The 18,940-nt window shown below is 46.2% G+C and overlaps 1 protein-coding gene across 6 annotated transcripts in view; it reads right to left on the bottom strand.

Annotated features, from left to right (window-relative positions):
• Pde8b (phosphodiesterase 8B) overlaps positions 1-18,940 on the bottom strand; it is a 226,948-nt gene that overhangs the window by 21,483 nt on the left and 186,525 nt on the right. For all 6 annotated transcript variants that reach the window (XM_028871664.2, XM_028871660.2, XM_028871661.2 and 3 more), the window contains 4 exons: positions 10,255-10,297; positions 7,429-7,506; positions 4,883-4,959; positions 3,439-3,603 (listed from right to left, as the gene is read on the bottom strand). In XM_028871664.2, the coding sequence (XP_028727497.1) occupies positions 3,439-3,603; positions 4,883-4,959; positions 7,429-7,506; positions 10,255-10,297 (363 nt within the window). The remainder of the gene's footprint in view (positions 1-3,438; positions 3,604-4,882; positions 4,960-7,428; positions 7,507-10,254; positions 10,298-18,940) is intronic.

The raw sequence follows: 18,940 nt of genomic DNA, 5'->3' as shown, positions 1-18,940 counted from the left end.
TGCCCATCATCATGCTCTTAAGCTTGTTCCTTACAAGAGGCTGAACCCTGACTGGCCCAAGCTGCAGTCCAGGTCAAGGTAGAGTTTGGAAGAGACAGGAGCTCCTCTATCTTCCATAGTACTAGTCCCAGGGCGGGAGGGGATGGGGAGAAGCAGTCAGTCATGAGCGCCAGCAGGACTCAAATCTGAGCTGTGAGCTGGCTCAGTTTTCATGGCCACTTTCTCTCCTGGCATTGTGAGGCCACATAAATGGAAGATCATGGAAGTGATCTTACTTTGGATATGTGTGAGTTTGACCTGTCCAAAGGCCCTTATCTGTACCGAGACATTTTTATGAACTCGTGTGTACATCGTGAAAAGACTAAGAGCTACATTTGATGGGAAGCCTTGTAACGTCTTTTTTTTTTTTTTTTTTCTAACTACATTTTCTGCTACAAAGCATGGGCATTGCTGCTAAGCTCTGAGAGACGTGCTTCTGGAGCTGAGGTTTTGAAGATCTTGAGATGATGGGTGATCTTCACCGTCAACTTGGGTGGATCGAGACCTGCATGAGCTATTAGTAAAACGCAGCTGTGTAAGCTTGAGACTTCCTAGAGCTAAGCAGATCAGGAGGCTCTGACCTGAGAGCTGGTTCAGTCCACTGACAGATTCAAAATCTGAATGTTAACTATCGAAACTGTTGTGAGGTAGCAGAATTGTGCAAAGTGGGGCTGGCCATAGGCAGGGGGAAGTTGGTCCCTGGGTCCTCGGGGAGTCTATCATGCCCTGGCCCCTGCCTATCACTGCTCACTCTGCTTCCTGTGCACCATGATGGACTGACCCTTGTGCAACTCTAGGCAGAAATACTTCCTTTTAAGCTGCGTGTGTCCTGGTCATGACCACGACATGGTCATGAGGGTAAAAGTGGACAGGGTTTCAGTGCCCCGCCATTTGCTGGAGCTTGAACCAGTCCCTGGATGATCTTGAATCTGTTTCTTGCCTCTGCTTCCGTGCCTGATTTCCTTGTTACTTAAACCCTTGTGTAAAAGTTTCCTGGAATTGCTTGTTATCCCTAGAAAATAAATGCTAACATTTAAAGTAGCATTAATTAATGCAGGACTCCCTTGAAGTCACACTTTGGATCTTTGTGCAGAGATCTTAATCTTCAGAAACAGATGAGCAGATAAAAAACTTCAGCCACAACTGTTCCGCCTCTGCAGCAAATGTGCATTTCTTGTTTTTCTCCACTTCCCTAAGCCTCGTCCAAATGAGGTGGAGTCCCGCACTGGCTCCTCCCAGCATCATCCAGACAGAAAGCACAAGATGGTAACAGCAGTGGCCGGGTGGAGGTGGGGGAACAGCTTGTTCTCGTTCACAGAGTCCCTTGGTTATAGCCCTGAAGGGACTGCCCCTTATCATCACTCTTTAGAAACTGAAGCCTGCATTGGAATGGGCCAGCCAGTGTCAAGCCTACGGATCAGAAACAACAGAAGGCCACTCCAAGTATGGGTGTGAATGGGCTGGGCAGCCTGTGAACCCAGCTTTTGGAGGATGGCTAGAAAAAGAAATCTGTAGAGACCGGGATAACTCAGGGTCATGGTTTTTCCCTAGAGAATCCTCCTAGTTCAGCTTCTGAGGAAGGAGCATGATGAAACGTTGGACTTTCCTTCTTCAGTTGTGGACAGGTGATGTTCAAAGCCAAGAACACAACAATAGGGTAAAGTGGACCTTAGCCCTCGGCCTCTGGGTCCACAGCCTAGTTATGTCTCAGATTACTGGCAGGCACGGTCCTCCCATGTCCCTGCTTTGAGCCCAAATAGCACCATTCTGCTTCTGTATGATTAGAAATGGAACTTGAGCTGGGTGGTGGTGGTGCACACCTTTAATCCCAGCACTCAGGAGGCAGAGACAGGCAGATCTCTGTGAGTTCAAGGCCAGCCTGGTCTACAGAGTGAGTTCTAGGACAGCCAGGACTGCTTCACAGAGAAACCCTGTCTAAAAACAAAACAAAACAAAACAAAATGGAATTTGGTTGTGAACTTCTCAAAGGACAGAACTGTCACTGGAAACAGGTATCATCTAGACACAAACCCTTTCATTAAACAGTCATTGCTTGGAGTCCTCACAGGGGTTTATCTACAGAACCATCCTGGTCTTAGTAAACCCAAGAGACCATAAGCATCTTCTGTAAGACAGAATCACAACTACACATAATAAATATACATCCTTCTGTGTAAAATCTTGGGATTGTTTATCACATCCAACAGTACAAATGCATCTACTTGTTCCATACAAATGTACCCCCTTCCTCCTTCTATCTCCCTCTTCTCTCTCTCTCTCTCTCTCTCTCTCTCTCTCTCTCTCTCTCTCTCTCTCTCTCTCTACCTTTCTCCCTTTCTCTCTTTCTTTCTCCCTCTTTGCCTCTCTCCATCCTGTCCTCCCTTCCAGAGAGTCTTACTGTGCATTGCTGTGGGATGTCCTGTATACTGTGAATACATGTTGCTATGATTGATTGATAAATAAAACACTGATTGGCCAGTAGCCAGGCAGGAAGTATAGGCGGGACAAGGAGAGAGGAGAATTCCGGGAAGTAGAAGGCTAAGGCTGAGAGACGCTGCCAGCCACCACGAGGAGAATCATGATGCAAGATACCCGTAAGCCACAAGCCACGTGGCAACTTATAGATTAATAGAAATGGGTTAATTTAAGATATAAGAACTAGATAGCAAGAAGCCTGCCACGGCCATACAGCTTGTAAGTGTGTTTATTTGAGTCTGAGTGGCTGCTGGCCTGGGCGGGAGTGGAGATAACTTCAGCTACAGTGCATTTCAGGCTGGCTTCAATCCGTTGGTCCTTCTGCCTCAGCTTCCTTGGGTGCTGGGATAACAGGTGTGTGTGTGTGTGTGTGTGTGTGTGTGTGTGTGTGTGTGTGTATGTGTGTGTGTATGTGTGTGTACCATGCCTAGTGCAAGTGTACACTTCTCAGTCTCTCACTCACATTTGTGTTTCTCTCTCTCTCTCTCTCTCTCTCTCTCTCTCTCTCTCTCTCTCTCGTTGGGTTGGTTGAATTCACGAGATACAGAGCCCATTGATTGGGAGGGGCTAATTGTATAGACACAGTCTGATGCTCAAGGAAATGAGCTACAACCTTCAAACCCAGCCCTCTAATTCAGACAGAGAAGACCAAGAAATGGGAGTTTCTCTGGTATATTTAGTCCTCAGTCATCTGCCAGTTTCCCACTCTAATAGGACTTCTGAAGGTTCTTTCCATGGCTGTGGTTGGTCAGCTGGACAGATAAGCATCTTGGATATAACCTAAAGAAATTAACAAGCTGCCTCAAGCTATGCTGATGCCCATCTATACACAGGTGCTTCTGATACCTGAGGCCACAGTGCAGTGTGAAAGGCTAGAGGGTATTAGCCACCATGCTGCATTTCTGGGTTTTCCTTATCACTTACAGTCATCAGACCTCCAACAAGATCACTGGTGTGAGGGTCTTCATCTTTGGTTCCCAGCTGAGGGGAGTACAGTTCTGTGGTCCGTAAAATTTCTAGAACTCTGTCCAAGGCTTCTGCTACTGTAACTGGGCTGTTTTCTTGAGCTGCGTTGATTATATTTATAACCTAAGAAAGCCAAAAGAGAAAGAATAAACTTGAGGACACTGAGATACTACTTACTTCTCAGAAGGCAAACATATTCAGAAGAAATCAGTGACCACACGCCTAGCTTAGAGGGCAGACTCACTCCACCCCCCTTTCTGAAGCACGCTCTACAGCCCACACTGCCCTGTGGTATCCCACCTCAGGACCCTGCTTCCCAGGATCCTTTGCTGATGACCTTCCCTAACTCTCTTCCATGGGTTGGAGTTCCTTGGGTCTCTCACGGTGTGGCCCTTCCAGAAATGACCTTTCATTCCCATGACTCTGGGCACACACACAATCCAGAGATCCATAGTGAGATTTTCAAGTTTACGTTCCAGACCCCAGACTCGGAGAGTTTCAAAAGCCTTCCTAACTCACCTACTACGATATCTTCTGTGCCTAAAATCAAAGCCAAGCCTTATCTCCCTTCTCACAAATCAAGCAAATGGTAACATCATGAGAGACCAGCTCTTCTCCTGGGCTGAAGACAAGCACTCTTCTAACCAAGGCCTGCTCTGTCTCTCACACATCTTTCCTGGTTTCTCACCCCATCCTTGCAACTCACCAAGTCCAAGTGATTCTCCCCCTAGACATTTTCTGATCTCATTCTTTCTCCCCACCTCTGCCACCTCAATGCTAGCCAAACTGCCACTACCATTTCCTGCCTGGAATTCCAGAAAAGGCCCACATGATCTTTTCACTTGTTTTGATCTTGTCACTTCCTACCCATCCTTAGCCTGGTGGCTGTACTCTTCACAGGGGCATGTGGACCTGACCATGTCGTATCTACCTAAACCCCTTAAAGGCTCTTACTACACATAAGATACAAACCACCTATTTTTGGTCCAAGTGACCAGAAGGAACAGAGCCCACATAGCTCTGTCATAATCATCTCGCCTCTGTGGGCCACACCCCAGGCTCCCTGGCTTCTGCTCAGTTCCGTGGACCATCTCTGTTCAACTTCAGGGATGGACCTTCTCCATGCTGGGCCTTGCAGCTCCTGCCCCAGAAGTCTCCCTCTCACCAATGTGATTCTCAAGCTTTAGTTTTGCTGCAAACATGACTTCCCCCGGTCTTCCTCTAGACCTGCTCTGACGTCTTTCCCAGAGCCCTTCACGGCACTGACTGGATCGTGTAACCATGTTTGTTTTTTATGTGTTTGCTTAATACCTGTCTTTCCCACGAGGTTGTTAACTCTGATCTAGAGCACAACCCAGGCCTGAGCACCGACTGTGCAGTGGAGGTAGCAGCTGTCACTTACCTTTGTGATGGGGGCCTCGATGGTCATGGAGTGGATCCTCGCCATGGATGGGTAGCGTCGATTCTGTAGGCTTGGAGCTGGAGAGAAGGCAGGGGAGTTTTATCTGGAGCCAGTGGTTTGGTTTGGGTTAAATATAGCTGAGAAGTTCCTCTCATAGACGAGGCCTTGTTCTTCTTGGACCTTCTTCCCCACAATTCAGTGCGTTTGACCGTCCCTTGTCCCTACAGGGCTGACCACTCAGGCCCACAAGCATGGAAGGTGCTCTGCCTGAAAGTCTGACGGTGGAGGGCTTGGCATGACCCACTCCCCAGGGGGACTCTGAGGAGGCTGATGGACACTGATGCCTTGTCTCTATAGCCCAGAGACGTCACAGGACTCCCTTTCCCATGGTCACTAAAACCCCTTTCAGATAGTCCTGCCTTTTCCTTCCAAAGACACAGGACACATGAGTGTGCACCTACCCCATGTCAGAACTGGAGAATACGTGTCTCTGTATGAATTGGCCAGCCATGCTCCTTCCTTGGCCATAAGGTTCATGATGCTCAGAACCTAATGGTTCTGACTCTAACCGGGACAGCCTGATTTTAAAATGACTTTTTTTTTTTTTTTTTGAGTAGGTGACTCTTAGATGTGGTTTAAGATTCAAATAGTAGAAGCTTTCCTTTAAAGGCCTGTCTTCATCAACTCTTTAACTTCCCTGTGGGGCACCCTAGAGGTCAGACCTGCTCCAGAGAGGGGAGCTTTATTGAGTCACCCTCAATGGGGCTCTAGAACCCGGGGTTCAGCCATTGCCAGCCTTTGCTGTACTCCCCAGTTCCCACCTTGCCTGTGTGGGACCACAGAGCCTGCTCTAGGGTCCAGCCTGGGTCAGATGCCCTCAGCCATTGCCCTCTCTAATATGCTCTGTGAAGGGTTCACAACACACCCCCACGGCCGGGTGTGTTTGCATATGCCAGGCAGACACTTCTGCCTAGCCAGTTCCAGGTCAAGATAGCCATTTCCGGGTCAAGGCGTCTCCTGTGACCAGGATCCGTGACGTTTCATGGTGATGTAAGCGCGTAATGTGGCCATGTGATCTACACACATGCGTGGAGTAGTGACGTGACCTGGGCACACCCAGCCTTTAAAAAAACCAGCACCATGTTCCCAGTTCCTTCTTCTTCTCCCACAAGCCTGCACACTCTCTGTCCCTTTATCTCTAATAAAACTCTTATTAGCCGATTCTGTTGTGTTTCATGACATTTCCTTGCAGGGTAAGAACACAACGTGGCCAAATAACTAACACCCTGTCTATCTCATCATCCTGCTCTCTGTGACTTGCATGCCACCTGCCAGCCTGTCCTGCTCTGCAGATTCTCTGGCTTCTCTCTAGGGTCTTCAGTCCTTCCATCACGACCCAAAGGACTGGGAAGTCTGTCACTTCCTTCCCTTGACCTTTCCATATATTCTTTTAAATCACACCCTCCCCTCCATCGCAGGACTAAGGATTCCTTCTCAGGCCCTTGGAACTGCCTTTCCAGTTGCCAAATTAAAACCAATCTAATGTGGGCTGGAATGTGGTTCAGTGGTACAGAGCTTGCCTAATGTGTGTGAGATCCTGGGTTCCATCCTCAGCACCACAGGAAAACCAGACACACACACACACACACACACACACACCCCGCTCTCTACTCTCCAGCTCATGTTCCTCCGCAGCTCCCTTCCACTCCATTCTCTTTCCTTCTTGGCTCCTGGAATACCCACTCCCACATTTTCTCTCTCCTCCCACATTCCTCTGTTTCTCACAAGGGTGCACCTGCAGATTTGACTCAGACCCTCTGCTCTTTGCCCTCCCACAAGTGCTCACGTGTGCACAGCCCATGGCAAAGCCTCTCTGCAGCCCCAGAAGCTCCGGCCCTGCCCCAGCCCTTCCCCAGCCTCAGCCCCTGCCCCTGCCCCTGCCCCAGCCCCTGCCCCTGCCTCGTCCTTGCACTGCAGCTTCCCAGGCACCCTCTTCCCCTCGGGCCCAAATGAGATACACCTGCCGACCCTGGCGCTTCTGTGTCTCCCATTCTCCCGACTCCCAGGAACGACTTTGCAGGTTGACGCTGCCCTTTCCACCCCTACAAATCCAGCTGGTTACATGGGCTTGATTCATTAAACTCACAGAGTGTTTCGTGAGATCCTGACTCCGTGTCCGGCCTTTCATTAATGGGTGTGTGTTAAGTCTAGGAAGCCGGGACCCAGCCTGGCCCCTACAACCAGCCCCCAAAGGATGACCTTGCCTAGAGGCTGAAACTGCTTGGCTTGTGTAATTATGTGGTCTGACACACTTTGGGCCATGAAAGAAACAACCCATGGTCCCTTCAGGGAGAAGAAAACAACTATAGAAGGCCAAGAGAATTTATTTACTTAAATCCTAAAATGCTCTCCATTTATTGGAAGAAAAGTCTCCTCCAGCTGAAATCTTTTCTCCTTGGAGTTTCTATGTGGATGAAATGTACGCTCGTGCCCTCTGTCATTTTCTACACTTTCAAAAGGTCAAAGAAATCGGAGGAACTTCTTACCATCGCTGCCTCGAGAAGATATTGATTTCACATCAATGGACTCTTTCCTTCGGCTCTTGTGTCTGAATGAATGAGGCTCTGGGGAGTTCAGAGGAGACAGAGGTCAGCTGTCAGCGTATTAGAGTGTGAACTTACACCTTTCCCCTTATGCTCTAAAGAAGATCTGAAACTCTAGAAAGTAAATTCAAGAATCGAGAAACTACTTTCTCTTCAAATCAACACAAAAACGATCAGTCACATACAACATGATCTAGTGCGAAAACAATGTCTTTTTCTTCTGGGACTACGTTACATTGTGGAAGCAGTGCTTATTATGGGTTATTTAGTTCCATAACTAAAATGTCATCCTGAAAATAAAACTTAAAGGAAATGTTTTGGGGGGTTCATCTTGACTCTACTCGCCTAGGTAGGAAAGCTCTTAGGAGAACAGTCAGGGAGAAATAAACTCCTAATGAAATCCATAGATATTTGCATTGAGAAGCTAGGTGGGACAAGTTTGGGACACTTCTGAAAGTCAGGCATCTAGGCGTCCATCTACCTTCTCTGGGAGTGGATTCATCAAGTGACCATGTCCTGCTGACCATGGGAAGGGGGACTCAACACTGAAATGTTCTATGGTGCTGATGCCAGAATCACACATCACCAATGAGCACCAGGTTGTTGAAAGATGCCAAGGTGACAGTGTTGGCCTCAGAAATGTGCACTGCGGGCACATTCGCTTCCTGCGGGTAACTCCTGAATGAGAAGAGAAGTGTAGCCCTAAGACAGAACCACTCCGAAGAGAAGGCAACTCAAGACCCAGCAGGATGAGAGCAGTTCTCAGGGGCCATTAAAGCAGGATTTAATGCAGGAAAACCAGCACGGTGCCACAATGCTCACTTCCGTAAGAGTTGCCAGTGGTACCAAAAAGGTTGAGGCAACCTAAAACTGAAGAAAACAACCCTAGAGGCAAAGTGTCCTGGTTCTGGCTTAGTTTGCCAAAGAGTAGCTGTACAGCCTTGGAGACGTGACTTAACTTTGTGTCTCATCGTCTGCAAAGGGAATAATTACAGTTTCTCATTCAGAGGCTATTGTGGGCCGTACCCGAGTTAATCCCCAACAGCCCTTAGAACAGTGCCTGCCACACAGTAAGGCTACAGAGTGTACCTGCTATCAGGTACATTGGTTCGTTTGTACAACACACAAAAATGATTCAAAGCTAGATGCTATGATTCCTCCTGATTTCGTCTTTTAGATTCTAAGACTTGGTAGCAACAGAACTGGTTATGTCTGAAGAAGTTTTTCTTCAGTGAGGTGCATTTAAATTAGAGAATTCATTGTTCATTCCTTTTTTCCTTTATATAGCTCTGGCTGTCCTGGGACTCACTCAATAGACCAGGCTGGTCTCAAACTCACAGAGATCTGCCTGCCTTTGCCTCCTGAGTGCTGGGATTAAAGGCGTGCGCCACCACCGCCTGAGTCATTATTCATTCTTAACAGATGCCCATAGAATGAAGTAAAAATTTTAATCATAGAAAAGAACTCAATGGCAAAGGGACTCTGCCTCCCATTAAAAATAGTTACTTACTGAGAACCTACTGTGTGTCAGCCATTGTGCTGTGTATTTTAAATATAACATTGATCTCATTTAACAATTACATCCCTTCTGAAGGCTACATAGTCCTAGTCCCAGTATACCCACAGGGAATTGAGGCTGTAAAGACGAGGAAGGTAGGACAAGGTCAAAGAGCTGATAAGCAGTGGACCGTACGCTTCCTAGGAAGGAGACCTTTAACTGATGAAGGACCTCTGAGCATTGGCTGAGTGTCTGTGATGTGCAAGGTCATGCTGGGCACTATAAGGGACAGGGGGATGCTTATTGCAGCTTTTTTGGTAGTACCTTCTAAATGTGATAAAAATTAATGGAAGTATTTGAGAAAGGGTGCCCGTACATGAATCGTCATTGTACCATTCAAGGCTGTTCTGGCCTAGGAAACATTTGAAAGAAGAAGAAAGATGGTCTACAGCTAAGTGCATCTTCTTTGGTCATCACAGCAGCGAGGCAGGTGCTGTTAATTCACTTTGCAAGTGAAATTCTGAAGGCCAGAAAGTGCAAATGAATTCATTCAGTGTAGGCTAACTGTAATCATTCTGGAATCAAGGAGAAGGACTGTACAACTAATCCAGGGTCTAATCAGGTGCCCAGGCAGAAGAGAATGCTTGATGGCCATCCTTACAGGAGAAAGAATTGCAAAGCTTTCGTAATTAACTTTTTCCCTCTCCAGCGGTCAGATAATTCTAGGCTTTCCACCAAGTAGATGTGCACCAAGTCACCCTTTCACTTTGTAGATAAAGAAACCAGAGATCTGAGTGTTGTTCAAGGTCTAAGCTATGAGTAGGGAGCTGAAATGGGAACCCAGTGCTTAGCCTCCTGGACCAGCGTCCAGCCACATTTCCATTTGGAAAAGCAGTCACCAACTACTACTGAGAAAGGGATGCGAACATGGGTAATCCCTAACTGTGCTCTCTCACCGGTCCTTGATGGTCTGCCTTTCCCCCAGACCAGTCTATGCTGGCTTCATCTGCTCTACATGGTCTCTAGCCAATTAAAAAAAAGAAAAACCCAGAAGGGGAGGGGTTTAGGAGGGAAGGTTGCCACAAACCAAGAGATGATTTGTAAAGGATTCCTGCTGCCCCTCGGGCTCTCTAACCCTCCAATACCAGCACTTAGATTTCTAGCAGTCCCCATTCTAGGATGACAAATGTCATCTTGAACCCCTTCCGAGCAAAGATAAACTGGGTCGACCAAGCGCCCCTCAGCAGAGAGTAAACATTCAATGCTCTCACCTGTTTGGGAGTTATCCCCGGAATCACGATGGATCCTGTGAATCTAGAGTCAGTCCGAAGTTTGGGTAAAAGAGAGAGAGAGAGATTGTATGTCATTTGTCGAATTCCACAACTTAGATAAAAGGCTCTGAAGACTTCCAGAAAGCAAGGTGTTGCACGCATTGCATGACGGGATGAGAGACACACGCCAAGTGTAAGACCACAAATGCTCTATTGCTTTCAGACACTCGGTCAGGAGCCTAAGAGCAGGAAAGGGCCCAAGGGAGGAACTCTCCAGGCAGACCTAAACCTCCTGCTAGCTAGCTCATCTTGACAGTCTGTAGAAATGCGGAAGGACAAAGGCCAGGACTCAAGTCAGATTTTAATAACCTGATATGCAACCTATTTGTTTCAGGCAGGTCATGTTTGTTCTCTGAAATACAAACTCCGGCATAAAGCTAAAGTTTCTGTTTCTTAGAACTGTTCCTGAAATGTTCCTCAGTTGCTGACAGAGTCAATTGATGAACCATTTCCTCACGAGGCCTGAACGTTAGCTGCCATTTTGCACCTACTTCTTTTTCTCATTATCAGGTTTGCTTCATGCTAATGATTTGGTGCAAATGTTCAATAGACATCAGCCAAATGACCCAACGAAGTCATCAACACTAGGAAGAACACACATGCTTTTCATGGGTTCTGCATCTCTTGCATTTACAATTGCCCAAGGCCCTGCTGGCGGGCACATTGCCATTCACACTTAGAATCCCACTGCTTCGCTGCTAAATCCATCTGCTTCCACCCAGCGCTCGGGCCAGTCAGCCTGTGCAGCACTCAGTGCAGAGGCAAGGTTAAGTTTTCACTAGACAGGCGAATGCAGGGGACTGACAGTGAAGGAAGACTAGCGTGACTTTGCATCATCTGTGATGGCCGGGAAGCTTCCTTATGTCAGACAAATAGGCAAAATGTCGCAGGCTTCATTGAACCATTGGAGAATAACCGGGTAGGGCTGGGGAGATAGTTTGGTTGGTAAAGTGCCTGCCACATAAGTTCTGAGTTCAGATATCTAGGATCTGTATCAAAATCTAGATGTGGTGATGTGTGTCTGTTATCCCAGTGCTGTGGGGTAGGGAGAGGCAAATCCCTGCAGCTCATTGGCCAGCCAGTCAAACTGAATACATAAGCTCCAGATTCAGTGAGACACCCTCTCACAAAAAAATAAATAAATAAATAAATAAAATAAAAATAAGGTAGACAGTGACTAGGAAGAAACTCGTATCCACTTATGGCCTCCACAGGCATCCATGTGTGAACCTGTATGCACACACCCTCATAAACATGCACACAAACACACAGAAACAGGCAGGCCAACTGAGGTGTTAAAATGAGGCTTCCTGCAACCCCCTTCTACTCGGTCCATTTCACATCTTCACACAATGTCCATACAGAACCCATGGCCCACCTGTGATATCTCGGTCATGTTAGTCATGACTGTTGACTCTCACCCCATAATTATGGCACCTTTTATTATTTCTTCCATGAATATCATTTCATGTTTTCCTTTAGGAACAAAGACTATGTTCTACAAAGCCACCAAGCTCAACGCACATTTTTATATGTTCAATATGAATAAAAACCCTTGCCTCATTCTTTCTCCTCAGTCAGCTCTTGCTTAAAAGCTTTCTGTCTTTAATTAACATACATACACCTCTAGGAGCAAAGCCCATGGATTCCCATATTATAAAAAACAAAACCAGTAATAAACGCCCCCAAACTCTCTTCTCTCATTTCTCATAGGCTCACAGCTCATCAAAATGGCTCCCATGGCCAACACTGTGGGTCATGTGTTCTCTCTAGATTGGAGCCAGCACAGTTCTAATTGGGGGTTAAAAATGTGTCCCAGCCACTGAGGGGTGGGGTGGGGTGGACCAGGGAGGTAGAGGACAGGTATAGTTCCATTGGCTGGGATGGCTCTGGCCCATCTTTCTCCACATACAATGTTTAACGCTTGGTGCTTTGAGCTGAACTTGCTGCCTCCACATGAGCACACGGGCCTCTCTGGTGGGCTCTGTACCCACTGCCAGCAGCAGGGGCTAGAGCCCCTCCATGCTTCACAAGAACAGTCTTCCAGGCTGTATCAGCCTCCGCCCGGGATGCTATGTTGGGGACCCACTTTACCATCCTCTGCACAGAGGACAATGGGGAGCTCCCCTCCTGTCACATCCCATCAAGCTTGGGCTTTTCAGATGAAGTTCTCTGACTGATGATCTACATGCTTCATCTGAGTACCCTCACTTTACAGGATTCACATGGATGAAAAAAAAAATCCCCACTCAGAATAAGAATCTCTCCCGGAGATCTAAGTTTATAATTCAGGAGGAATTATTCCAAAATGACTTCCCTCTTAACCCTTAGTGGATTTCATGGAGAATACAAGCAAGGAATGGGTAGCGCCATAATCTTTGAGGGGTCCAGGAGAGGCTCAGGGACTTGAGGGGCAGGGAGAGGGATGAACTTCGTCCCACAGCCGTTTCTTGTGTTAGCCGAGGCTGGAGCTTTCTGCTTACAATTGCATCATTACAAACCATTCCCTTGGACATGCATGGCCGGGAAACTGAGGTTTAAAGTTTGGTGCCCTGCCTGCTTTACCACACAGGTAGTGCACAGAACTGTTAACCATGGTTTCTCTAGTTTGATAGCCCATTGCCTGTTATATAGCTCTTCAGGCAATGGGCTCCAACGCATTGTCCCAGGCCTGACTTATCATCTTACAGCCTGGAACTATCTCACAGATCAGCACAAAGAGCCTTTCCCCAGAATTCTGGGAAGGTATGAGCTTTGTCACGTACTTTTAGCAAGATCAGGATTCCCCATCCTCAGGGTTGTCCCTTTCTCTAGCACACACACGTTTTCCTTCTTGTCAAGGTTAAAATGTAGTGTGTTTCTGTGTAGGAATGCCTGGGCATGGTGACAAGACACGCTGCTGCTAGAGCCACAGGCTTTGAAAGCGATAGTTTCTGCAGTGAATTCTACTGTCCTCGGTCCGTGAAAACAGTCAGAGCTCAGACCTGTGATTTTCCAGCAAGTCTTTGAAGCTTGCAGCTTGTGTATGTGTTTGTGTGTATGTGTGTGTATAATTATAATTTTAAACCCTTAATTAAAATATCATAGGTTTCCACAAAATTTGCTGCCCTGTGCTTAAAAGCTTTATTTACTAATCCCTGATTATGCTCACCTTCACACGATCCACCCTCCCTTTCTGGCTGGGTCTTCCTTTTTCATAGTCCTAGAGATAGTTTCTGGTCCTTGGACATGAAGGGCAAATTCCCTATCATGGAGCTACACTTTCAGCCTGTAATTATGCTCAACTCCAAAAAGCATTACAATCTCTCTCTCTCTCTCTCTCTCTCTCTCTCTCTGTATATGTGTACAATTTCAGAGTCTTTTGTTTCTTAAAAAATATTCCTTTACAATCGATACTCTCAGTTTACTGTGGTGTGAAAGCCTCTTGGGTTCCCTTAGACCCACACGTCTCAAACTGTGGGTTACAATTGTATATGGGCGAATGGGGTCATGGGAATGTGGGAAGCATGAAATATTTGGCAATAATAAAAGCTTTCTGAATGCACAGGGACCAAAATTAATTCCAAAATAGCACATAATCAATCCAGATGTTCCAGCAGCACTTGCTTGTACTGCATCACATGACTTCACCAAAGCCTTGGTCCAGAACACCAACTTGGGCAGTTTGCACTACACACACCACCATCCACATGGTGCCAACAGCGCTGCGTGCCGCACCTCAGCTCAGACTCCAGGCTGGTGTATGTTATGGATTGCTATTTTTTTCTGCTCTGATGGAAACATTAATTACAGAAAAAAAGATTTGCTATGATCCTCCCATTGTTCCTCAGCATGTAAGTATCAGTTAGTATTTCCTTGGCCTGCATTGTGCCAGGATGTTTGGTTTTCAAAGTGAGTAAAACATCATGATTTTATTGTCTTAGTGACAAAGTCAGCTTAGATCAGGGTGGCATGGGCCTTTCTCTTCTTATCCTTCACAGTCCAAGTGCTCTCAACTATTAGCAGGCAAAGTCTCCCTGAGACCAGCGTACCACACTCAAGTCTCAGCAAATCTTCCTGAATTCTGATTTGGGTTAGGACAGGATATCTGATAACTTCTGAAATGGCCCCAAGCATGCTTCTATCATTTTGTACTATATATTTTTGTGAATTGGCCATTCTCAACATTGATGGTTATAAAATTAAAATATTGACCGACCCTCAAAAACCTGGAAAATGATCTGTGTTCTGCAATATTGAATGCTCAGCCAACATTTAGTCCTTTATGTAAATCTAATTAGTATGCAAATTTGCTGTTGTCTTTAACACACATTAAAAGTATGCATATAGTAAAGAATTGCTTTAAATTCTCTGTATGATTTATTATCAGTAAATGACTTATATACCTATTTTCTGTACCTATCTTGGATAAAAAGAAATTGGTAAGTGGAAAGGGTTTATGACATTCTTAGATTATCCTACAAGGGACAAAAATCCCAGATGTCATGAAGCTGGGTAAGTTTCAGTGACACTGAGTTTAATATTTTTTCCACATTTTCAGGGATTCCCATTGGCTTTATGAATCTCCATCAAGTCCTTGAATAAATGATTTTCTACATTTAAAGGAAGATCATATCCCCCCCTTACCCAACAGAATAGCTGAGAAGCAGCCATCAAGGATAAACACTTGGAATACTCACATGTTGGGGAGGGGGGAAGATAGAATCACGCAATCCCTTTGAATAAATACCCAGTCTGGCTCTTTTGTACCAATTTATAAGAACAGCTCCATGACAAAATATTACCTCAGGGATACAAAAATGTTTCAACACAAAAGTAACTCATTCAAGGATGCTCAAAGAAGCCCAAGGCTGGAAACAGCCCAGGGCTCCATTAACAGGATAATATACTGAAAAACAAACAAACAAACAAACAAATAACAAAATGAACAGGAAGATGTTGCTGATGCACACAACCCAGATGAATCTCAGAAAGCTGGTGATCAGAAGGAGGCAGACTGCAGAGAACACACTGCGTGAAGCTCTAGAAAGCCTGATATTGTAGAACAGGCCTTGTTGGCCTTATTGGAGCAGCAAGAGAAGGGGTGTAGGTAGGGACAGGCTATAGAGGGTTTCAGGGGAACTTGTGAGAGGCTAAAATTCGGTTGTTTTCTGATGATAAGGGAGTTAGAGTTATGTTCTTCGTCAAACTCAAGAGAAACTATAAGATCTGTACCTTTTCTACCTTAGAAACAAAAACCATTACTAAACCCTAGTTACTATGCATGCCGTTAGGACAAGCAGTGAGCTACACTGATGTGTGCCCATCACTTAGTAGTCGGTAAGCCATAAGACAATGGGGGGCAATGAGGGGTGGTTTCAGGACCACAGAGGGAATCATGACAGAGTCACATGCTCACGTTGTACTGAGGTAGTGTGTGAGGGAATGGGTAGTCACTTATATGCCTTCCAATTTTTTATTAAAAAAACACTTTAAAAACTTTTAAACTTATCACAAAATTTTTTATATATAAACTTTTCCTAAAAAAGTATTGTCTGGTGCATGCCTTTAATCCCAGCATTCGGGAGACAGAGGCAGGTAGATCTCTGAGTTTGAGGCCAGCCTGGTCTACAGAGTGAATTCCAGGACATTCAGGGCTACACAGAAAAACCCTGTCTCACAACAACAACAAAATAAAACAAAAACGTCCTCTTCTCATTGGCCTCAGCAATGCATATATAAGCAGGCAGTGAGACTACCAGGGCCCTGGCTCCGGCTGGCTCCCCACCTGCACTACTGAGCACAGCCACACTCCCCCGGGCTCTCAGCGGCAGGCTCTCCTGGCCACCTTTCTATCTTCTCATTCTCTGACGCTTCTGTTGTCTCCAGTTCATATGGGCCCAGCCTCTGCGGGGGAGTTTCTCAGTCTGCTCTCTTCCTCTCGCCCTGTTTGGCTGGTCTTGCTCTCACGTGGCTCCCACCAGGAAGGTTTTCACACACTTGCCTCCCACTTCAGTCCCTCATGAGGTCAAGCCCTTCAGTGACTTGCTCCCAGTGGACTCTTCTTAGTGATTTAACACAGTCTGTAACCTTGTCTCTCTGACTAATCTGTCCCCTGCAGTGGGAATGGAGGCTATGTCTAACTTGATTGCTATTGTGTATCCAGTGCTAACAGCGTCTGGGGCGTAGTGGCTGTTAGGTCTAAGATGAATCCATAAGAGACTGGAGTTAACTGGGGTCCTTACCTTACACCTGTGGCGAAGACATCGTTATTAATGATTGGGCCATCACATTGCTCTTTGTTAATTATACTTAATACTTCTCTCACTAAAAACACTAATTCATAAAAAGTTTCACAGGAAAAAACAGATAAAGCAATTTCTGTCAAGTGTCATATTTCTAAAAAAGTGAAAAGCAAATACAGTACAGAAAAAAAAATGCACCCTTATTCTCTGATAATGCCAAGTCTGATAAAGGTGAGAAATCAAGACCACCAAATACTGGAGCACACCATTAGCCCTGCCTTGGCTCTCTGAACCTCTGAGAGCGTCTCTAGGGCACATCGTACTGTAGCTCTCATCCTAAAATGGACGGCATGTTTTAATAAACAAAGAGTGCCGTATCCATCCACACATCTGTAATAAAATGGGAAGTGAGAGCAATTCTCCTCGGTCATTGTCCTCATTTGCTTCTCTGTGGCTGTGATAAAACCCTGATCGAAACCAGCCTGGGGAGGAAAGGGTTTATTTGACTCTCAGGTCATGGGAAGTCAGGGTAGGAACTCAAGCAGGAAGCTGGAGGCAGGAACTGAAGTGGCGACCACAGAGGGACGCTGCTAATGGGCTTATTCCCTGTGGTTTGCTCAGCCTACTTCATTATACAATCCAGGACTACAGCCCAGAGATGTGGGCGCTCCCACATTGGTCGTTGATCAAGGAAATGACCCCCCCCACACACACACACATACCCCCAGGACAATCTGATAGAGGCAAATTTTCACTTGAGGTTCCCTCTTCCCAGGTGACTCCAGCTTGGGTCACATTGATGAAAAATAACCAGTACAGTCATTTAAAAATAATGCTGGCTATATTGAAGGGAAGTTTTGATCACCATTTTTCTTTTCTTTCTTAAATTTATTTACTTTTATTTCATTTGCTTTGGTATTTTGCCCGGATGTATGTCTGTGTGAGGGTGTCAGATCTTGGAGTTAGAGACAGTTGTGAGCTGCCATGTGGGTGCTGGGAATTGAACACGAGTCCTTTGGAAAAGCAGTCAGTGCTCTTAACCACCGGGCCATCTCCTCAGCCCTGATCACTATTTTCAAACTCAGATTTATGTGTACTATCAAATTTTTCTGTGTTTCTTCTGCCACACAAATATTACAGAAATCAGTAAATAGATGGTTGGGATGAACAAAGATATCATTTGCTTAAATAACCAGGGTAGCTCACAGAGTTGACTTGCTAAACAATTTAAAAAATAATCAATATTCTTATTTACTACAACACGAAGGCTTTCTTGGATGTGACAGAACTCTGGTTAAGTACTTGGTGCTTAACCAAGCTCAAGTACTGGGTGCAGAGCTCTGACAACAGGAACCGAGTCCCTGGAGACCCTCCTTCACGTGCCCGGAGTGAAGTGACCGTAAGTGGCATCATGGCGTCACGCAGACATCTTTGATCATCTCTCCTCAGTGGAAACACCATGATGAGCATTTTCTCAAGAAACAAAAGGCTCTGATGCACAGATCAAAGATCTTTTCTCAGTCTGCTGTCGTTTCCAAACCCACTTGCAGATTCACACACCTCAAAAGCCCTGCCAGAAAAGCCTCCCGCCACAGAACAAGACACCTCGTCAGCATCCAGGAGCTCAGTTCCCGCCGCCGCCACCGCTGCCGCCACAGCTTATTTCCTTTTATGTATTCTGAGCTAGTTCTCAGCAACCTACAACACCAGGACAGACAGCGGCTTGGGTGCACTGATGCTGATCCTGGTGTGTGTGTGTGTGTGTGTGTGTGTGTGTGTGTGTGTGTGTGTGTGTGTTGGCGGGCGGGCGGGGGGGGGGGGGCTGCAGGCTTCTTCCCCACAGTTACAGCTGTGAACCTAATAGGCGGTGTGACAGCGTCTCTTCCTTTTTATCTGAACAACATTCAAAACGTCACTCATGTCCAAGCAGCGGGCAGCGGTCGGACATGGATGAAAGGGCATATGAATGTTTAGGGTGACACAAGATTCAAAAGACAAATCCCAAGCTGTCTTCCCCCCGAGACTTAGTGAATGCCAGCTCATGGCAGGCTCACTCTCCTCTGCTGCCCGATATTTTCTTGGGAAAGCTGAAGCGTCACTGTCCTTTGCAATGCCACAGTGACATGTTCAGATACTATAGGTGTCCCTCAGTCAAGCGTCCCTGACCTGCCAGGCTGGTGGCCGCTGGCTCCACATTCTGCACTCACTTGGAAGGGCCTTTACAGAGATATGCTTGCATGGCTTTTCTCAGGGAAATGATTTTTTAAAATCTATTTTATTTTACAATTATGCATACGAATGGCTTGCATACACGAGTGCAGGTGCACTTGGGCATCCACAGGAGGGTGTAGAGTCTTTTAGTGCTGGAGTTATAGGAGTCAGTCACCTGGCATGGGTGCTAG

Source organism: Peromyscus leucopus, chromosome 11 (assembly GCF_004664715.2).
Source record: "Peromyscus leucopus breed LL Stock chromosome 11, UCI_PerLeu_2.1, whole genome shotgun sequence".
In the NCBI taxonomy this organism is placed as follows: domain Eukaryota; kingdom Metazoa; phylum Chordata; class Mammalia; order Rodentia; family Cricetidae; genus Peromyscus; species Peromyscus leucopus.
The sequence above is the reverse complement of the archived record's forward strand: the minus strand, read 5'-3'. Positions and strand labels throughout refer to the sequence as shown.